Source organism: Paramisgurnus dabryanus, chromosome 21 (genome assembly GCF_030506205.2).
Source record: "Paramisgurnus dabryanus chromosome 21, PD_genome_1.1, whole genome shotgun sequence".
NCBI classification, from domain to species: Eukaryota; Metazoa; Chordata; class Actinopteri; order Cypriniformes; family Cobitidae; genus Paramisgurnus; species Paramisgurnus dabryanus.
Genome location: NC_133357.1, coordinates 16422406 through 16444369, shown reverse-complemented (window position 1 = coordinate 16444369; position 21964 = coordinate 16422406). Strand labels below are relative to the sequence as shown.

Genomic DNA, 21964 nt, shown 5'->3' with positions numbered 1-21964 from the left:
AAACTCATGCGCCTCGCAGTCATGGAGACCGCTTGCATGGGACAGTCTCTTAAATTTCTAATGTCACCTAAAATCCACCTGGCAGGATCTAAGAGTTTGTCATACTTTTGCTGGGGAGAAGGAGACGATGACAAGAGTCATGGTAACGGATGGTTTAGCTGCCTATGATGAGTGTTGTTCAGCACCTGCTCTTTATGAGCATTGAACTTTGGAGCTGTTTTCATGTCATGTGAGTTTATATTGAGATAAGTGACTGATGTCAGTTTATAGGTCAGTTGTACTTTGGCTGTAAAGTTTGTAAAAATGTGTTTGTAAGTAGAAGAAGGGTGGGATTTTCCACCAAAAATTTGAGGGGGGACCATGCCCCCCACCCATTATAAAGTCTGCTATGAAATAATATGCTACTTTCATACTGAAAGTAAAAACATTAAATAGTTCAGTTAAATATTCTCTTTAGAGACCATATGGCCGCATGTGTAATCCTTATCACATGCTTTGTTTTTCTCAGTTTAGATCTGAATACTCTGTAATGTGCATTCCTTTGTTTTTGTACATGGTAATAACTGCTCAAAAAAGACTTGATATGGTGCTGACGTCTATACTTGTCGTTATGAAACTTGATACAACATACTATAGATTCAGGTTAAAACATGCTCACAGGTTTATACTGTTGGTGCATGTAACCAGTCGTTTCTATATGTATGACATATTACTGAGTCAATGTTTGTGGTAGAATGCGTTTGGGAGAGTAAAGGATTTGTGACATTACGCCTGTGTCTATTGTAACAATATTCTGGTTATGGGGCGGGTGGCCACGTCTGCCTATTCTAGTTTTTGGGTGTTGTTTTGAACAAATGATGACTCACAGGGAGGTGGGCTTTTGTCTCCAGTGTTATGGACAAAACATATTTTTTTGGCCTTTTTGACTCTGGAATCTGGAATGCAAACTGTGTAGTGAATCCTAAAAACTATTTTTTGGATTTTGTGCCTTTAAATGAAACTGAACTGTCATGTTGCTGTGAGTTGTTAATTCAGTCTTTAGTAGACCGATACTAAAGCTTTTACTGTGGCTTACATGAAAAAATACAGTGGTTTGTTTACATACATTTTTAAAACCCACATGTGTGAATTGGGACAGAGAAATGGACTTCTCTGTTCCACTTTATATTAGATGTCACTACTGTGGACTTTAATAAAAATGCATTTCATTTGCATTTCATATAATATGTTGCCCGATTGTTGCATTGCCCCCTATTCATGGTAACAGAAGTGCCCAATCTTGTTTTTTTTTATCTTTGGTACACAGTAGTTAAAGACACCTCATATAAAGTGGGACCGTCTTTTCCCACTTGCAACCACAACTGCCTTAGTAATCTCATAGCAACGCCAGTGTATATATATATATAGTATATACACAGTATATATAGAGAGACCAGTTGAAACAACCTTTTATTTATTATTTCAGAGTCTGTGGTCACTGGTGTGACTCAGATGCCCCAGCAGGAGGAAGACGAGGATGGCGAAGATGAAGAAACCGGTGAGAAGTTTGAGTTCGATGACAGTGAAGATGAGCATCAAACAGAGGAGAAAAATAAACCAGGAGCTCTTCATGTAGAAGCTGAGCTTTTAGACAGCACTAAAGGACACACAGATCCAAATGCACTTTATTGTCAAGCTATGAAGAGTGTCACACTGCAGGAGATAAATGGAGGGACCCTTGCTGGTCTGGAAGACCAAGACATTTCCATGCATGCTCATGTGACACGTGCAGGTTAGTGAGCACTACTTTATTTGTTTAATTTGTTGTGTAAGTTGACATTTTGTATTTATATTTTGTCAGATCATCCCTTTCAAAGTTAAAGATGAGGTGCATGATTTTTGAAAAACTTTGAGTTTGAGAGTTGAAAGACGATAGTACTGTGTAACGACAATCGTCAGACATATCGCAAGTAGTGGGCTTTCATGACGATAGTTGTCGATAGTTATTATTATCATAATCATTTCTCGCATGAGAGGGTTTGTGGGCTTCACCACCCGGATTCCTTCTCGCATGCACCTGGACTTAATGGACTCCTTCTAGCACCTGAACTTGTAAAGCGCATGATTCGAACTCTTCCTCACACATGAGCTTGTAATACGCACGGGAGAATTTGTTAGCACACAGAGGGTTAAAACCAGCGAGTGCATTGTTCCTGCTCCCTGGAATGCAGGATATTTCAGAGCGCCTGGACTTTAAAGGCGCTCTAAGCGAATTGACGCGTTTTAGACCATAACAAATTTTTGTTACATACAGCAAACATCTCCTCACTATCTGCTTGCTGCCTGTCCGCTGATCAAACTGTAAAAAAACGCGATCTCTGTAGACAGCCCAGGCTTCACAAACGGCAATAACAACATATTGGCCAAACCTAGCACCACAAAACAAAACAAAGTGTTCCAGCCAATAAACGACAAAAAGGATTTGGGGGTGGGGGTTGGGCGCGTTCATGAAAGCACGGAAGGGAGGGGGAGGGGGAGGAGTTAGCTACGCTCCGTCTGTTTGAAAACAATTCAAAAATATAGCTGTAGACAGCGATACGGGGCCAAGCAACAATGGTCCTGCAACACGCAACGAAGCTGAAAGGACATGCAATTGAAGAATGCAATGTAGCAGATATGTATGGGAACTATCAGCACACAGGACTCAGAGATGAGAATGAACATAATGAAAAAATAAAAATTTTGAAGTATAATATTTATGTGCATGTTGAAAGAAGGACTGATTAGTCCAATGCTGACCTAGAAAACAATTGAACCACTAAAGCATCATACATGTTACACATGAGACTTAAACCAAAAGAGCACAAACGAAATAATACCTGTTAAAATAATAAAGTAAAATACAAATAATGAATTGAAGCTTTTGACTCTAAAGTAAGAGACTTCAATTGCTGCCCTAGCCAGGATTTGAAACCCATGATCTCCAGGTGTCATGCCTGTCACTCATCTGGTTGAGCTACAGGGGAGACATACATCCAGACAGCTGCTTAAGTTAGATTGCTGAAGTGACAATGTGTATGTTCAAGTTTGGAGAGATTTTTCTCAAGAAGAGAATATTTTTTAAAACCCCTGTAGGTAGTCAAACCTGTTCGAACATTTGACTCTACATGACACAAATTTGTCAACCATTTTGATTGCCGCCGTATGGTGGATTTGAACCCGCAACCTCTGGATTTCATGCCCATCACGCATTTGGTTGAGCTACTGGGAAGGCATAGATTACCCCATCAAATATTCTCAATAGAAGTTTAGTTGATTAAATGGTTTAAAAGTTATTCCTGTTGACAAATGTATTACTTTTGAACAAAGATAAATATCAAAATTATGTTTGGTCATTTCTATGTGGCTCGGTCCAAAGATAATCTGAGCCAAATTGTGTAACAATTCAAAAAACACTGCAAAAGTAGTAGCAAAAAAACTGAATACTGTACTTTTCAAAATGGCCGCTACTGCATATTTGAACTGGTGATAATGCTTGGCCACCAAATTACTGCAAGCCGTGCAGAACATGGAAAACAGACTGGTTGAGAATAATAGGTGAGAATAAACTCAAAACAAATATTAATAGAAAAACATAACACATGCATCAGACGGGATTCGAACCCTCAACCTCTGAGTTTTGATGCATGCGTTTAGTAGACTGCGCTACACAGGCAGTGTAGCTATCCAAGGTTTTCAGAGCTGCAAACATTCAAATGGCCCAATCAAGGAAGGTGCAGACATGACATTGCAGAGCAGAAATAACAAAATTACAATTTATATGAGAATCAGATAGTTTAAGTGAGAACAGTTAAAGTTTAAGTCAAGAAAAACATGTTGTATAGGAATGCACAACATGTTATAATACAGTCATAATAATTTTAATGAGACAATGTCACAGGGACAGTCAACTTTGGACAGGTATTTCTCGGGAATGGCAGAGAATATCAAAAATGTGTTTGGTCATTTCTGTGCGGATTGCTCCAAAGTTTATGTGAGCAGAGCCTGGCATAAAAAAGACTTAATTTGCAAAAGTAGTAGCGAAAAAACTACTTCACATATGCTATGAAATAAGACATGAACAGAATGTTGAAAACTGACAAATGAGATATCGTTGCAATCGACATAAACCAGTGAATATAAATTCACAAAGAAAATGAATATCAGACAAAGTTTTCAGAAGTTATGGGCTGTTTTATATAGTTTATGAACCCTAGGTGGCGCTGTCTTCAGATTTCCCAGGTACCTTTAGGACATCATACCAATGCTTCCTACCGATTTTTGTGCCGATACATTATATAGAATAATAGTTATCCCAATTTAAAACAAAATTCAAAATAGTGTACAGGCGGTTTGCTAATTTCTGGCATAATATATATCGACAGATTTGTCATGAGCCAAGGAATCCATAGACACCAAGATCATAATTTTCTATCAAACATTTCAATAGTTATGGGCAAAAATAGCCATTTTTCATATCTCATGACCCATAGGTGGCGCTGTCCTCAAATTTGGCATGGTACCCCAGTTCATGGTCCTTATGAAGGGTACCAAGTTTCATTTCAATTGATCAAAGAATGACCGAGATAATGACTCAGAACGAATTTTGGGTCGACATCGATAAATGTACGCATTTATAACTTTTGAACAAAGATAAAAATCAAAATTCTGTTCGGTCATTTCTCTGCGGCTCCGTCCAAAGAAAATTTGAGCCAAATTGTGTAACAATTCAAGAAACACTGCAAAAGTAGTAGCAAAAAAACTGAATACTGTACTTTTCAAAATGGCTGCTACTGCATTTTTGAAATGGTGGTGGCGATTGGCAACCAAATTATGACAAGCAGTGCAGAACATGGAAAACAGACTGGTTAAGAATAATAGGTGAGAATTAACTCAAAACAAAATCTTATTAGTAAAACATAACACATGCATCAGGTGGGATTCGAACCCTCAACCTCTGAGTTTTGATGCATGCGTTTAGTAGACTGCGCTACACAGGCAGTGTAGCTAGCCAAGGTTTTCAGAGCTGCAAACATTCAAATGGCACAATCAAGGAAGATGCAGACATGACATTGCAGAGCAGAAATAACAAAATTACAATTTATATGATAATCAGATAGTTTAAGTGAAAACAGTTAAAGTTTAAGTCAAGAAAAACATGTTGTATAGGAATGTACAACATGTTATAATACAGTCATAAGAATTTAATATGACAAAGAGACAATGTCACAGGGACAGTCAACTTTGGAGAGGTATTTCTCGGGAATGGCAGAGAATATAAAAAATGTGTTTGGTCATTTCTATGCGGATTGCTCTAAAGTTTATGTGAGCAGAGCCCGGCATAAAATAGACTTAATTTGCAAAAGTAGTAGCGAAAAAACTACTTCACATATGCTATGTAATAAAATATTAACAGAATGTTGGAAACTGACATATGAGATATCATTGCAATCGACAGAAACCAGTGAATAAAAATTCACAAAGAAAATGAATATCGGACAAAGTTTTTAGAAGTTATAGGCTGTTTTATATAGTTTATAAACCCTAGGTGGCGCTGTTTTCAGATTTCCCAGGTACCTTCAGGACATCATACCGATGCTCCCTACCGATTTTTGTGCCGATACATTATATCGAATAATAGTTATCGCAATATATGACAAAATTCAAAATGGTGGACAGGCGGTTTGGTAATTTCTGGCATAATATATATCGACAGATTTGTCATGAGCCAAGGAATCCATAGACACCAAGAGCATAATTTTCTATCAAACATTTCAATAGTTATGGGCAAAAATAGCCATTTTTCATATCTCATGACCCATAGGTGGCGCTGTCCTCAAATTTGACATGGTACCCCAGTTCATGGTCCTTATGAAGGGTACCAAGTTTTATTTCAATTGATCAAAGAATGACCGAGATAATGACTCAGAACGAATTTTGGGTCGACATCGATAAATGTACGCATTTATAACTTTTGAACAAAGATAAAAATCAAAATTCTGTTCGGTCATTTCTATGCACCTCGGTCCAAAGATTATCTGTGCCAAATTGCGTAACAATGCAATGAACGCTGCAAAAGTAGTAGCGAAAAAACAAAATACTGTACTTTTCAAAATGGCCGCTACTGTAATGGGTGGAGTCTTAATGTAAGGTGTTCATTGTAATGAGCGTGAGGAGAGCAATCAGATGTACTAAGTAGAATTTTTGTTGATCAAATTATTCTAGAGTTATAACCATTTGAATATTGAATTTTTGAAGTGTTGGTGGCGCTATAGAGTTAATGCTAGAGACCCCATATTTGGTCACATAACTATTTAGGACCACCACTACAAGTGTGGCAAATTTTTTTCATTTTCCTATGTACGGTTCATAGGGCTGCCATTGACTCCCATTGGGGAAGAAGAAATATAATAATAATAATAATAATAATAATAAATATAGCTGCAAGCAGCAACACGGGGTCAAGCACCTTCGGCGCAATGCACACACAGCACAGCAAGCACATAAAGCACAGCAAGTTCAAAATGCACAGCAAGCACACAAAGCACAGCAATTACACAAATCACAGCAGGCAAACAAAGCACAGCAAGCTCACAAAGCACAGCAAGCACACAAAGCACAGCAAGCACACAAAGCACAGCAAGCTCACAATGCACAGCAAGCACACAAAGCACAGCAAGCTCACAATGCACAGCAAGCACACAAAGCACAGCAAGCACACAAAGCACAGCAAGCTCACAAAGCACAGCAAGCTCACAAAGCACAGCAAGCACACAAAGCACAGCAAGCACGCAAAGCACAGCAAGCACACAAAGCACAGTAATCTCACAAAGCACAGCAAACTCACAAAGCACAGCAAGCACACAAAGCACAGCAAGCTCACAAAGCACAGCAAGCTCACAAAGCACAGCAAACTCACAAAGCACAGCAAGCACACAAAGCACAGCAAGCTCACAAAGCACAGCAAGCTCACAAAGCACAGCAAACTCACAAAGCACAGCAAGCTCACAAAGCACAGCAAGCTCACAAAGCACAGCAAGCACACAAAGCACACAAAGCACAGCAAGCACACAAAGCACACAAAGCACAGCAAGCACACAAAGCACAGCAAGCACAGCAAGCTCACAAAGCACAGCAAGCTCACAAAGCACAACCAGCACACAAAGCACAGCAAACTCCCAAAGCACAGCAAGCACACAAAGCACACAAAGCACAGAAAGCACAGCAAGAACCACCACAATGCAGAGCAACAACAGCAAACATGGAAAAATAGAACACATTTGAACTACAGACAGGTTGAGAAGAACTGATGAGGAAGAACAAAATACCTGACTCAGGTGGGATTCAAACCCAGGAACTCAGAATCTCAATACATATGATTAACTTGATGCGCCACTCAGATGACACAGCTCATGAGGCAGCAGAAAAGAGATTAGAAAGCTACAAGGATTAACATATGTCAAATTAGTTTATAAACCCTAGGTGGCACTGTATTCTGACTTCTCAGGTACCTTCAGGATATCATGTCAAAGCTCCTTATCAATTTTTGCGCAGATATGTCCAATAGTTCAAAAAATATAACAATTTATGTCAAATTTCAAAATGGCGGACAGGCGGTTCAGTCAAACCTGGCATAATACACATTGACAGATGCGGCATGAGGCAAGGTATCCATAGACAGCAAGTTCATAATTTTCTGACAAACAGTTCAGTAGTTATGGGCAAAAATATCATTTTTTTAAATCTCATGACCCATAGGTGGCGCTGTCACCAAATTTGGCATGGACCCCAGGTTCATGGTCACCATTAAGTGTACCAAATTTTATTTCAATTGATCAAAGAATGACCGAGCTACAGCTTCAGAACCATTTTTGCGTCAACCTTGTTAAGTTTGCGCATTTATTACTTTTGAACAAAAATAATTATAAAAATTCTGTTCGGTCATTTCTGTGCGGATCACTCCAAAGATCATCTGTGCCAAATCTCATAAGAATTGAACCACGTTTGAAGAAGGAGTAGCGAAAAAACGAAATACTGTACATTTCAAAATGGCCACTACTGTAATGGGTGGAGTCTTACTGTAAAGTATCAAACTCAATAAGCGGGATGAGAGCAATCACGTGTACTAAGTAGAATTTTCATAGATCAAATGGTTCACCAGTTATAACAGTTTGAACATTGAATTTTTGGACTACTGGTGGCGCTATAGAGTTACTGCTAAAGACCCCATTTTTGGTCACATGACTATTTATGACCACCTCTACAACTGTGCCAAATTTCATCATTTTCCTATGTACGGTTCATAGGGCTGTCATTGACTCCTATTGGGGAAAAATAATAATAATAATAATAATAATACTAACAATTACAATAGGTGTCTCAGCACCTTCGGTGCTTGACCCCTAATAATAATAATAAGAAGAAAACCATCAATTGCAATAGTGGCCTGCCGCCCTGTGGGCTTGGCCCCTAACAAGTCTCGCAGATTCGCTTAGAGCGCCTTTAATGATGCGCTCGAGTTAATCACATCACTTTTAAGAAGGTTGTGGTCATGACAGTATTGCCCTTGCTTCTTTTTGTCCACCAATCAAGTGTCAAAAAATGAACAAATAATTAAATGAGTAAACTACTGCCACATCACGCCCCACGATACTATCGTGTATTGCAATCTCACAGGCTGACTAGGACAATCTCAAAATGGGTCATGTTGCCCAACACTAATTTCAAATGTCAAATTGGCTTTCAGAGATCATGCACCCCGCCTTTAAAGATATCTTTTCTTCTGTCTTGTAGATACGGTGGCCAGACGATCTCTTGATGGGTAAGAAGGATCTTTATGTAAACACACACAGTTTATTTTATGAGATATTTGCGTACTGTGGTTAATTTTATATGTATTCCTATTCATAGAGACAATAAGAATCATCATATGAGTCTGAGTTTTTTTTATCTGTGTTGTTTGATCAGACTTAAAGAGATAGTTAGTCACCCAATGCTATCTCATGGCAATTCATACATATTTTACAAGGTGGCTAATTCGTATAAATTCGTATGAACACATTCGTACATTTTTGTACAATATGTCTTTGCTTATGTAATGTTGGGGTTAGAGGTGTGGTTAAGGGTGGGGTTTTTGCATGATTAACTTAATATGCATTCATACGAATTAGCCAACTCATAAAATATGTATAAATTCCTGTGAGATAAAGGCTGGGTCATTAGTTGGCCAAAAACTGTATTAAAGGAATAGTTCACCCAAAAATTCAATTTTGTCATCATTTACTCTCCCTCATGTTGTTCTTAACCTGTATAAGATTCTTAATTCTGTTAAATACAAAGGAAGATATTTTGAAAAATGATGGTAACCACACAGTTGACGGTACCCAATGACTTACATAGTATTTTTCCTATTGTGTATGGAAGTCTTTAGGACAACATGATGGTGAGTTAATGATGACAACGGTTTCATTTTTGGGTGAACTATCCATATAACAAAGTCTTTGTCTAATTTCCTAAAACCTGGTAAATCATTTTTGTAGAGAACATTTGTATTTGTTATTTCTCTAAAACTACATGAGCCAAAATTGGGAACAAGTTTTTGGTCCTGTTTGCCCAGATTATATAATAACCTCAGATAACCAGCAGTACGTCAATATATTGTTTGGGCCAGTGCATAAAAAACATTAGCAAAATACTGAAAAATATGTAAATATTAAATCTTTTTATTTTGTATTTTTATTCACACATCTGCAAGTATAAATAAGCAGTTACTGTGTTTAGCGGCAAATTCCCCTCAAAATGACTATTTGCCTGCACTGTAGCACAGAAGTCTCAGTTCCCACTGTCTTCTTTCATGAGCCCAGGTTGATTATTTACCTGTTATCTGTTCTCACTGGTAGTTATCCAACAACTTGACCTGTCTACAGTGACATCTAGTGGCCTTGTGATGTGATCATCTAACAAACAGTGACTAACAAAAGTAAACATGGAATGGCAGTATATCAATAATTCTGCATTCTTGTAATGTTTTAGGAGTTCTGTCTCTGCGGAGCCTCGAGGAACTGAAGAACCAGCAAACATTGGGAAAAGAAGTAACATTAATGAAGGTACTATACTTCTATTTGCATTATCTGTGATTAAAATATCAGAGTTTTAAAATTAACCTATTTGAAATAATCTAGCTGGCCCGTCTGGATGATCAAAACATGTCATTCCAAAGGTCTGCTAAGACAGTTCACCACCACACCGGAATCTGATAAATTTTACAATGTAATTTCCAGGTGCAGGCTTTGCCCCTGAGTGCCTCTACGCACCTATAAGGAAGAAAGCTATAGACAAACATGCTAAGACAGGTTTGTTGGCTCTGGAAGTAAGCTGTGCCATACCTTCCTTTATATTCAAATTAATGCAGCACGCACAAATCCGCATGGAAACCACAGATCTAATAGCACGGGTGAATCAAATCCAGGCTCACAGCAGGGGAAGAAAACAACTCACCCTTGGCAAATTCACACTTTATTTTATGATTTATTATTCAGCAAAATAAATAAGACATATGTCTGGGGGGATTTTTACACTATTTTTTAATGCATGTGGAGCACCAACCAATATATACAGTAGTAAACAAACAAACAATCATGCAAACAAAATCAAACCATGAATATGAATTAAATATCGCTATGTGCACATCTGTAATTCTCAAATTGCGTAATCTTCAGTGGAAAAATTCTGCATGTTCCATATTGCATCATTTCGAGAGGTTTTGATAACCAAAGCCAAGAAGTGACCAATAATTCAGTGATCGTAACAGAAGTGACTTCAGAAATGTATGAACGGCAGATGTCTCTGCTATGTGTGTGCAGCACCGGGTCGCTCTCAGGAATGGTTCAGTGTGGTTTCAGAGCTCACTCTGCGACTACATAAAGGTACACTGCCCAGGATAGTAGGAGTAGACCCTGTGCTATAATTTAATTTGACTTATTTGCTTGCAACCTTGTTCTTTACCCACCTGCTGGAATAATTGACTTCCCTGTAGAGTATTTTGTTAGATACTGTCAGAATAAATTTTCATCCAGGGCCTGCTGCTTCGGGCTATTGATAGATCTATTGCATCACACTGTATTGATGTACAGTCTGGTGCAATGCAATCACTAGTAATGAGTGTTGTACCTGGCATCTGTTTCCCTGTTCTTTTGTCAGTGCTACACCTGTTTTGTCCTCAGTGTGACAAACAATGTATATGTGAAACATTATGCTAAAAGTCATATCGTCTTCAAAGCAGCATTGAAGGAATGTCATGGGTTCAATACAAGTTTCTTGCAGTGCTTTCTTCTAAACCAGTAAAATATAGAGAGGCAAGTATAAGTAAGCCTTTGTAAATAAGCCTTAAACAAACCCCGTCTCCGAGTGTGGAGCAAATATAGAAATGATAAAAAAGTTGATTTATTTCACTAATTCCATTCAAAAAGTGAAACTTGAATATTATATTCATTCATTAAACACATATTAATAGATTTCAAATGTTTATTTCTTTTAATTTTGATGATTATAACTGACAACTAAGGAAAATCCCAAATTCAGGGTCTCTCAGTCTAGTTCTGTAGGCTACACAATCATGGGGAAGACATGCTGAGTTGACAGTGGTCCAAAAGACGACCATTGACACCTTGCACAAGGAGGGCAAGACACAAAAGGTCATTGCAAAAGAGGCTGACTGTTCACAGAGCCCTGTGTCCAAGCACATCAATAGAGAGGCGAAGGGAAGGAAAAGATGTGGTAGAAAAAAAGTGTACAAGCAATAGGGATAACCGCACCCTGGAGAGGATTGTGGAACAAAACCTAACTTTATGGAGATGCAGATTTAATTTCCTAACAGGACTTGGCATCTGCACACAGTGCCAAATTAATTTATGTTCAACCTGGAATATTCCTTTAAATCACAAAAATTGTGATCCTGTCAATGATATCCAGAGTAAAGTTGCATAAACTAGACTAGTTTAATTTAATTTCACATTGATATACATTTTTGACATGACCGTACCCAGTAAATATTAAATATATCATATCAAAATATATTTTCACAGAATGTATTTTATGTTAGATGATTTTATGTAGAAATGTAGATCCAATTATTCCTGCACAGACGAAAATTATTATTACACCCCAATCTAAATAAATGGTTCCTACAAATTTAAAATGCACTCCGACAGTAGTCAAGTTCTAACCTGGAGATATTCATGAGCAGATGAAAGAATATGTCCCTTTGAGGTCTTTTTTTGGAGTTTTTGAGGGGTTTCTGTGGGGGAGACTCAGCATGATACCTCATTAGGTAAAAAAAGACTGTCAGAAATATTTAAACTATGCCAAGCGTATGTATTGTCAATCCAGCATCCATGTGTAGATGTGATTTTTGTCAGAATGACAGCACATATCTGTGTTAAAGGACTATGAATATGCTTCTGTTTGTATATTATTACCATATTGTTTCTCAGCGGTTGTCAAACTTTCAGGCGCGTGCCCCCCTCACCTTATGTAGGGTGCATCCCTTCACTCTTCCCAAAGAAAAATCATGACATAAAACAATCTCAAACTTAAAATTTGAATTAAACAAAACATTGAATGATACAACAGTGCTGTTGTTTTTGAGGTTTAATTACATAGAAATTATGATAAAATGTTGTATTTTATAAAACTGGGCTCCCCTGGCACCATCTTGCGCCCCCAATTTGATAACCACTGTTGTTTCTCAATCCATATTGTGCTTTAAAACCATGCAAAAGTTCTGACAAATAATATACAAATACTGTTTGCCTTTACGGTGGTTAGAATAGGATTTTGAACCCAGTGTCCAGCCCATTTAAGGTAGTAAACCACCCCTTGTTGGCTCCCTATATGAGTAGAATATGCTGCAATATCTAGTGAATATTATCATTAAGTGTCCTTCATCCTTTATGTGATGAAGCAATGTGAATGAGTCTCTGAATTTCTCTCCTGTAGGGAAACCTGTTTCTGAGTCAGAGGGAGATTCATCTCCAGAACAGCTTCAGGTGAACACGGCTCATTCGGAAGTCATATATGATGATGTGCCTTGCGAAAACATCACCTCTCTAGGTGCAGGTATGTGTCCGAATAACAATGTCTTGTGAAGCCATTTGTCAAAAGTGACATCATAAAAGTATGATAAACCTCTTTAATATCTCAATTGTTTCTCAGTGAGGTCAAATGTAGAACGAAAAATTTGCAAAATTTAAATCTACTCTTGGATTTAAATTCATTGGGCAGGTGCCAACATCCAAAGCGAATTACAGTGCATTCATCCTATACATTTTTAGCAGTTGGGTGTTCCCTGGGAATCAAACCCACAACCTTTGCATATATTTCTTCCTTTGCATATATGAGTTTTTCAACGATGTCTCAAATGGCAATGAAAGTCATTTAATTCAAGATTTACTCCACATGCTTTGTAGCTTGCACTTTTCTGTGCCAACAATTGTCTCATTTTGATTTATCTGACACCAGATACTTATTCCTAACTCCTGCTTCCAATACCTCTTTGTATTATTATTTAGATGATGATGTGATATACGAGGATGTGCAGAGGTCTGGCGAGTCTGCGTTGATAGACAACGGCTGGGGTTCCAGTGAGTTTGAGAGTTATGATGAGCAATCAGACAGTGAAACCAAGCAGCCCACCCGCAATAAGGTACAAATACATGATCTCTTTAAAGGAGCTGTATGTAGGATTGACCTCTAGGGGCTGAATTTTACAGTCTAAGTGTGTTTTCAGACCTGTCGAACGATTGTTTTGTTACGAAACCGGGGGTTAAAGCGCTACAACGTTGCAGTTTCATCTTGGGTCGGTTCGCATTCACAAGACAATATTTTCAAACCGACAAGACTTTGTTAATACAAGTCACGTTCAAGTAAACTTTTCTTTAATTGGTCCGAGTGCATCTGTTTATTTTCAACATTCTTACTTATGTATCTATTGCGGAGAACAGCAATTAAAATACATTTTATAAGGAAAATCTGCGCTTTGGGTTTGAATGGCGTTGATGTGCTCACCAGAATTCGTCATCATAGAGCTATCAGGTATTTTCATGGTTAATAAAGCAATAAGATAACCTGTTCCTTGGTCCATTGGGTCATATCGCTGTCACATGTATAGCGAGCCACTCCAGAGTTTGTGTACAATCAGGCCGAGACCACCTCGTTCAGGCTGTCTCAGAGTTGTTGTACGGATCCGAGCACGATTGCCGTGTTCACATTAGAGGTTCTCGTACCACCGGATACTTTTATTTCATGTTTCTAAGTGCTACAGAGGCTTAGATATTAAGTTTTTGGTAGACGTTGACAATTCTTAGTATTTTTTCTGAAAACCCTCAGGTGATAAGAGTATTTATCCTAGAATAACATAGGTTTTAGGCATTTTAGGAGTAATTAAAGAAAGAGACAAACCAGAGAAAATTAGACCCCGAGTCCGACCCAAACAAGTAGCAATTTTTATTTTATTTTAATGTAAACGGCATAGACTTTACACACTTTACGCACCAGACAGAAAGAATGATGACGACACCAAGGTAACCGCTAAAATGTACATTTAAAAATTGATTGACAGGTCTGTCGAAAATTAACCTATGCCAGCCAACAGAGGAGGGGTTGGAAAAGTACATTGATGATCACACGTGAGATAGTCCAGGTCGCCTCAGGTCCGTTCTGCAAAAACACATTCATTTTAAATTACCCAAGACCTGTTGCCACTATTATTATACCCCACCCGTATCCAAGGCACAAGTGAAACTTTTAGACCCGAACCCGCTCGGGTCTCGGGTCGGACCTCAGGTTTTCGGATCTATGTGGACCCGTGAAGACCTCTAGTTTACATATGCCTAAAGAACCAAACCAATGGAAAAAATGCACCAGGTTTCCAAAACAAAGGCTCAGGTCTGAAAACACCCTTAAATTCAAAATATTGCCAGACACATACAGGAGCGCGACTGACGATAGATACCATGAAGTATATGTGCTTATTTTCACATTTGTAATGTATTTGTTGATTGCAAATTACTAACCCGCTTGTGTAGATTTTAATAACTCAATCTGCGGGTTATTTTGTTGGCGGTTTTCTAAATATCTGCAAATATATTATGTTATTTTTTACAGTCAAAATCCTACATACAGCTCCTTTAAAGGAAAACACCACACTTTTTCAATATTTTATTATGTTCTTATCTCAACTTAGACAAATTAATACATACCTATCTTTGTTCAATGCGTGCACTTAATCTTTGTACAGCGTGTTGTGAATGTGTTAGCATTAAGCATAGCGCCATTCATTCCCTAGGATCCAAACAGGGATGAATTTAGAAGCCACCAAAAGCATTTAGTATGCAGCACTTTGACCTTGATGTTACTGTGCATGGAGGCCGAAGTGCTATGACATTGAAAAAAGTTAGATATGTATTAATTTGTCTAAGTTGATGTAAGAACATAGTAGAATATTAAAAAACGGTGGTGTTTTCCTTTAACATCAAGATGGGATTGGGGTTTGCCTGACCAATGGCAGAAAAACGGGAGTGTCATTCATTTGCCATTTTTGTTTGGTGATGCTTCAGCAGAAAAAAGGGAAAAGGGTTTTTTTTTGTCACCGGGTTCTTTCACTTCTCTTTCCTTGCTGGTTTTTACCCTGTTCCTGTTCTTAGTTAATGTCTATTGATGCATGCAGAGGATCAGGTCTTAATCCACAGATGTTGCACGTCATGCATGAAACAGGTACAGAAAGCCGTTACCAAAACTAACAGAGAACACAGATTGGGCCTTATTCAGAACTTGTCTACTTTTGAGTTAACGTTTGACTAGAAGGACTATAAAAGTATGTTTGACTGCTGTAAACCGAGACTAACGCTGTCTAAAGCTAAATCTCTCGTCTTTCTGTCTTTCTTGCTCTGTTGTGTTCCCTTTAGTTCCTTCTTGCCGGCCTTGATTTTATCTCAAACCCCTCAATATGTTTGTCTGTTTCTTATCTCAATATTTGTTTTCTTTTCTCCCTATATTTTGCCTTCTTTCCTTTTGCACTGATCTGCTTTGACTCTACCCCTGCTGTCTGTGGGCGTGGTTTTGCGGTTATGGATATAGATATCTCCGGATGTGCGGCGTCTGAAGCAGCGCTGTGTCCAGACCAGGCGTGAGCTTGCCATGCGCTTAGGCGCTCGAGATGTCGGGCAGCTCAAACAAAGCTATGACATTAAGGTACATTTTTACAAAGGCGTGAGTTTTGAGACAGGACAAAACATACAAGTGAAACTGTGTCATCTCCATCATAAATTGTAAAGATATTGTTTAGGATTTTTCTTACATTAAGTAGGTCCCATTATATGTTATAATGCAAGGAAAAACTAAATGGCTTCTGCACATAATCTTTGTGATTTTATTTGGGTATCCGACTGTGCATGACGTACTTTAAGAAAAATGTTATGGAATTATGGAAAACTTTTCCACACATTAGACTAAATCAAAAAGTCATCCAAATGTATTCACATTCATAATGTCTATAGTGTATAACATGCTTTCTATTGTTCAATGGACAGTGTGTTTTTATACAATGAAAATGAAACTGTCTGCAATTCACTAAGTGTGTTGCAGTTGAACAGCGAAGGACCTTGAGGGTTTGTCCTTGTGCTGAGCAGACTGATCCCCAAACAGCATTTTATTTGTTTTTATTTCCCTGTCTCAATTCATTTTGTTTCTCACAGTCCTCTTCGTCGTCTTCCACTCAATTGGTCACTCTCTTTTTCTCCATTAGGTTCAACAGCTCATGAAATTTGCTAGGAACGGCACAAAAGATGGACTGGAAAAGACGAAAATAGCCATGATGCGCAAAGTGTCCTTCCTGAGTAAAAAAGACTCCACAGGTTTGACTTTTTAACTCTCATTTCCTCTTGTGCATTTCTGGTATTTTCTGACACCTGGTAGATTACATTGCAAAAGCATATATTAGAAACTAGAAGTCTCTTTCGATATTTTGAGTTTTTTTGAGTAAAAATATAGCAAATAGCATGTGAACCGTGTAGCTCTTGGAGGGCACATACTGTATGAGGATCATAGCATATTTTATGACACAACTACAGGATACAGGAGCTGTAAGCCAAGATGGAAGATGTTAATATGATCTATGACGCCAACAGGGTTGAAGAATCTAACTGTGATTTTCAATGTAAATGTGCAGATGACACAGAAGATGATTCTGGATATTTGGATGTCACTGTTTCTGAACTGAAGCATCCACCACCACAACTGTCTCCAATGCCAGAAGGGCTCAGTAGCCAACAGGTGCGTGTGTGTCCTGAGACCTACATTGTGAAGGCTATTCAGTGGTTGACAAAAAGTAAATTTGGGTTTGTGTGAGGTGTAAGGATATGTGACCCTGTCTGTGAAATCCAGGTTAAAGTATAAAATTTTGAGACTTGGAGCATTAAAGTTTGATTTCAGTTATTGATTTCACATTGATTTTAATCTTTGATATGACTTTACTCAGTCAGTATTAAAGATATCAAGGTTATATTTTCACAGAATGTTCTTTACATTATATAGGATGAATTTTTGTGGAAAACAGCAAATCACAAAAAATGATAGTCAAATGGTTAAAGGATAAAAATAAAATTTAACAAGTAAATAAATACCTTTTTAATTTAATCACATCTTTCATACATAAAATGCAGCTTTAAGTTATTTACATTTCAGAAAAATATAACATTAAAATGTAAACAAATAAAAACAGTAGATGACAATTTAAAGCATACATGTTAGTAAAATATCCATGTTGATGGATAAGCGTGTTTTTGTCTGGGCTTGTGTGAGTATTAAACAAAACGTTATATGTTCTCTTATTTCTATATATAACAGTGGCGGCTCGTGACTGCTAATCCAAGGGGCTCTAATTCAAAATATGTGTTCGGAGTGTCACGTGTGTTTTCAAAATATGTGTTTCTTGCATCATGTGAACCATGTGCATCACATTTAAGTCAAAATAAGTGCCTGCTGCACACGCATCAAAACCGTTTATGATAAAAGAGATGCTCACGTTCACAAAATACACACAAGACACTCTTTTGACAAAACTTTAATTACGCATGAGATTATGCGAGTATCTGGCAAACGCGAGCGTCTCTTTAATCATAAACCCTTTAGACGAATCTGCAGCAGGCATTTATTTTGACAAGACACGTGATGCACACAGGATCTCTCGGTGCGCAGAACACATATTTTGAAAAAAGGAACCACACACATGATGGGCTACATACATGTTGTAACGAACTTGGCATCGAGCGCTCTCGAAAAAATAAGTCACCGGCCGCCACTGGAATATAAGTTAAAATTAATGTAAAAGTTAACATAAATGTAAATGAGAATCTCTGTCTCAATTCGTGTCAGCATCAGACTAACCCTACACAGCCTGATCTCACAGGAATTCTTACGTATTTTACGAGTTGGCTATTTCATATTCGTGAATAGTACAAAAAACATACGATTATCATAAATAAAAATAACAAACCCCTAACTTTTCTGCTAACCGTAAAGTATTCGTAAAAATTTACGAATGTGGTCATACACATAAGTGTATGATTAGCCACCTCGTAAAATACATACAAATTGCCATAAGCGAGTGTTGCCCTACACATTTGTGATATATTTTAATAATAAACACTTGGTTTAGTTAACAGTATTATTATTTCAAATTTGCATTTTTCCTGTTATATTTCACAGGTTGTTAGGCGTCATATTCTCGGCTCTATCATCCAGAGTGAAAGAAGCTACTTAGACTCACTTAAGAGAATCCTTCTGGTTAGTAATACAATATTGGCTTGTTTTTTTTTTTAGAACAAATGGCTAATTTGTGAATGTCAGGCTACATAACGTAATTCTGAATAAAAAATGACCCATACTAACCACCTCGATTATATTTCTAGGAGTACAAAAAGCCTTTAATGGAGGCGGACCCCCGGATCTTAAGTTTAAAGAAGATCCTGCCCATTTTCTACAGATTGAAGGAGATCCTGCAATGCCACTCCATGTTTCAGATAGCGCTGGCATCACGTGTAGCTGAATGGGACAATACAGAGACAATTGGAGACCTATTTGTAGCTTCTGTATGTCTACTGTTATTCTAATACTACATATAAAATATGTATATTGCTATTGTCAGGCTGGTTAGTTATAACTGCTGATAAATGACATATTAAGCTGGGTGGAAGATTATTGTATTTAACATAAAAATACACAACATTAAGTCAACTTAAAGGGGACATTTCAAAAGACTTTTTAAGATGTCAAATAAATCTTTGGTGTCCCCAGAGTACAAATGTGAAGTTATAGCTCAAAATATCATATAGATAATTTATCAAAGCATGTTGAAATTGCCACTTTGTAGGTGTGAGCAAAAATGGGCCATTTTGGGCGCTTCCTTTTAATAGTGCAGATTAAGGGGCGGAATTATCCCCTTCTGACATCAAAGGGGGAGCCAAATTTCAATGACCTATTTTTTCACATGCTTGCAGAGAATGGTTTACCAAAACTAAGTCAGTGGGTGAATATTTTTCAAATTTTCTAGGTTGAAAGAAGCACTGGGGACCAAATTATAGCACTTTAACATGGAAGAAGTCAGATTTTCATGATATATCCCCTTTAAGTGTCAGGTCAGTTGGTCTGTGTTCCAACATGATCTTCATTTTGTGTCTGTGTTGAAGGATCATCCTTTGCAAATGGAAAAACAGGAGATCCTATAGTCAGCAGTTCTATTTAAACACTACTGATTTCCTCTGCAGTCTGTGCCCTGCAGCTGAGCACATCATATTTGAGTTGCCGTAGTTCAATCAAAGCAATAGTGATTTAGTCAGTCTTTATATATTGAATGTAAGAATGTAGAACAAATAAATGTTTTATCATTATGTCATATCACATCTGTGGATTGTTATGTCTTCCTCTGTGCAAAAGAACTAAGACTTATTTTAATCTTCTCTAGTTTTCCAAGTCAATGGTGCTGGATGTGTACAGTGACTATGTCAACAACTTTACCAGTGCTATGGCTCTCATCAAGAAAGCTTGTATGTCCAAGCCAGCATTCCTGGAGTTTCTCAAGGTAAACATGGAATTGAATTCTGGTTTTGTCCTACCCAGACCAGATATTTTTATTTTTTAGTTGTTCTAGGTAATATGTAGTTAATGAGTCAGCTTTGTAGCTCTGGAAAGCCATAAACATATGAACATTTTATAGTGAATAAACAATATTCTGTTCTGTGCTTTATTTCTGTGCTAAAATATTTCATCAGCTAGATTTTGCATGTGTAAAGTAAATTGCAAGCAAGAGTAAAACTGGCTTGTAAGGTACAATGTCATCATCATACGCTCGCTCTAAAAATGGCAGGGTTGTGGTTGCATAACATGAACCCAACATTGGGTCATTTTAAACCCAGCATGTGTTCTGTACAATATTTTCCCAGCATGGGTTAAAAATAACCCAGCCATTTTAAGAGCGCAAGCTTTTTTCACGGAATCATTTGAACGCATTCAAAAATTTATCAAAATGATTTAGTAGCAAAGTGGATGATGACATTTTGTAATTTCTAAACTGTTCTTGTGTTGTTCTGGGTTGTAGAAGAAACAGGCTGCCAGTACAGACAGAATAACACTTTATGGACTGATGGTCAAACCAATCCAGCGCTTTCCTCAGTTCATACTGCTGCTTCAGGTTGGTGCTTTGAAATATTTAAATACACAAAGCAAATTACCTTAAGAAAAGTTCAAGAAACTGTTTAATTTTGGTGGAAATTCCTCAGACTGTTCTGTGTGGGGAAGTGAAAGTAAATCTGCCAGTGAAGTCCACACATAAGATGCGTTTACAGTCAAAACCGAATGTATGGTATGACACAGGCAACGTATTTAAATATATAAACCTTATATGAGCCGTAGTGACTGACTCCTTGTATAAGACCCCTTAATTTTTCTTCACTGCTGTCAAGATTTTCTTTTATTAGATCATAATTATGTTTAGTAACATCATTTGCATGTAGTCTGTTGGGTGCTTAGACCTCAGGCTGTTTTTCAGAGATTTCAAATGACTTGAGATGTTATGGGTTTAGTGTAGCCTGGTAGTTGTAAGACTTTAGTTGAAAATATGGCAGAGACTCAAATGACTTACTCTGCATTCACACTGCCACCGGCGAGAGCGTCAAAGTGGCTGGAAGTCATTCATTTTCAATAAGATACGGTGGTGAGCTCCAACAATCATGCGGCGCATCATGTATGGTGTGAGCGTTAAGTAGAGTTGAAATAACTTTATGGTTCTGAGCTATGACGCAGTTCGGAAATGTGCGGCGGAAAACAATCGGAATGCGGAAACCTCCACTTGAGAGGATTCCAGATAATGCATTGTAGTGTCTGAGCATCCACTACTCTTTTTCTATAGCGTCGTTGGCAGGGCAGCCAGAGCCATTTTGACTCTCTCGCCGGTGGCGGTGTGAACGCACAGTTATGCTTTCATAAAACAGTAACAAAATAATGAAACTATAAATGCAGATATACTGTATGTGACACAAATCCAGGCTAAAATCTGATCATCTAATTATGAGATTAGAAGCATTAAAGTTTAGTTTCACTCTGATTTTATTTCGGCTTTAATCTTTGACATCTTATGGGTGTTTCACACGGTACAATCGTAAAGTGGAAGCGTTTTGTGCTGCATTTAGTGCAAATTTGTTTATCTTCAATGGTGCCTGCCGTGAAGAGCCATGTCGGCGGAAGAGGCAGGATTTTGGATGCACGAGCAAGGCGTGCGGACCCACTTCGCTTCACCTTTGTAACCACCCCCATTTTACCATGTTCTCGAATGTCTCCTATTGAAAATGAACTAGACACTTGCGGTTGCCGCATATCGTGTGAAACACCCATTATT

At 37.9% G+C, this 21964-nt stretch overlaps 1 protein-coding gene across 7 annotated transcripts in view; it reads left to right on the top strand.

The window, feature by feature from the left end:
- Positions 1-21964, top strand: part of arhgef10lb (Rho guanine nucleotide exchange factor (GEF) 10-like b) — a 72100-nt gene that overhangs the window by 12505 nt on the left and 37631 nt on the right. For 2 of the 7 annotated variants that reach the window (XM_065285907.2, XM_065285909.2), the window contains exons 3-16: positions 1466-1771; positions 8812-8839; positions 10051-10124; positions 10299-10370; positions 10881-10943; positions 13015-13134; positions 13587-13720; positions 16153-16266; positions 16820-16928; positions 17243-17346; positions 18781-18858; positions 18984-19163; positions 20036-20152; positions 20669-20761. In XM_065285907.2, coding sequence (XP_065141979.1) covers positions 1466-1771; positions 8812-8839; positions 10051-10124; positions 10299-10370; positions 10881-10943; positions 13015-13134; positions 13587-13720; positions 16153-16266; positions 16820-16928; positions 17243-17346; positions 18781-18858; positions 18984-19163; positions 20036-20152; positions 20669-20761 — 1592 coding nt within the window. Of the gene's footprint in view, positions 1-1465; positions 1772-8811; positions 8840-10050; positions 10125-10298; positions 10371-10880; positions 10944-13014; positions 13135-13586; positions 13721-15491; positions 15790-15980; positions 16267-16819; positions 16929-17242; positions 17347-18780; positions 18859-18983; positions 19164-20035; positions 20153-20668; positions 20762-21964 lie in introns of those variants that run through there. The other 5 variants (XM_065285910.2, XM_065285911.2, XM_065285912.2 and 2 more) reach the window with 5 other exon arrangements.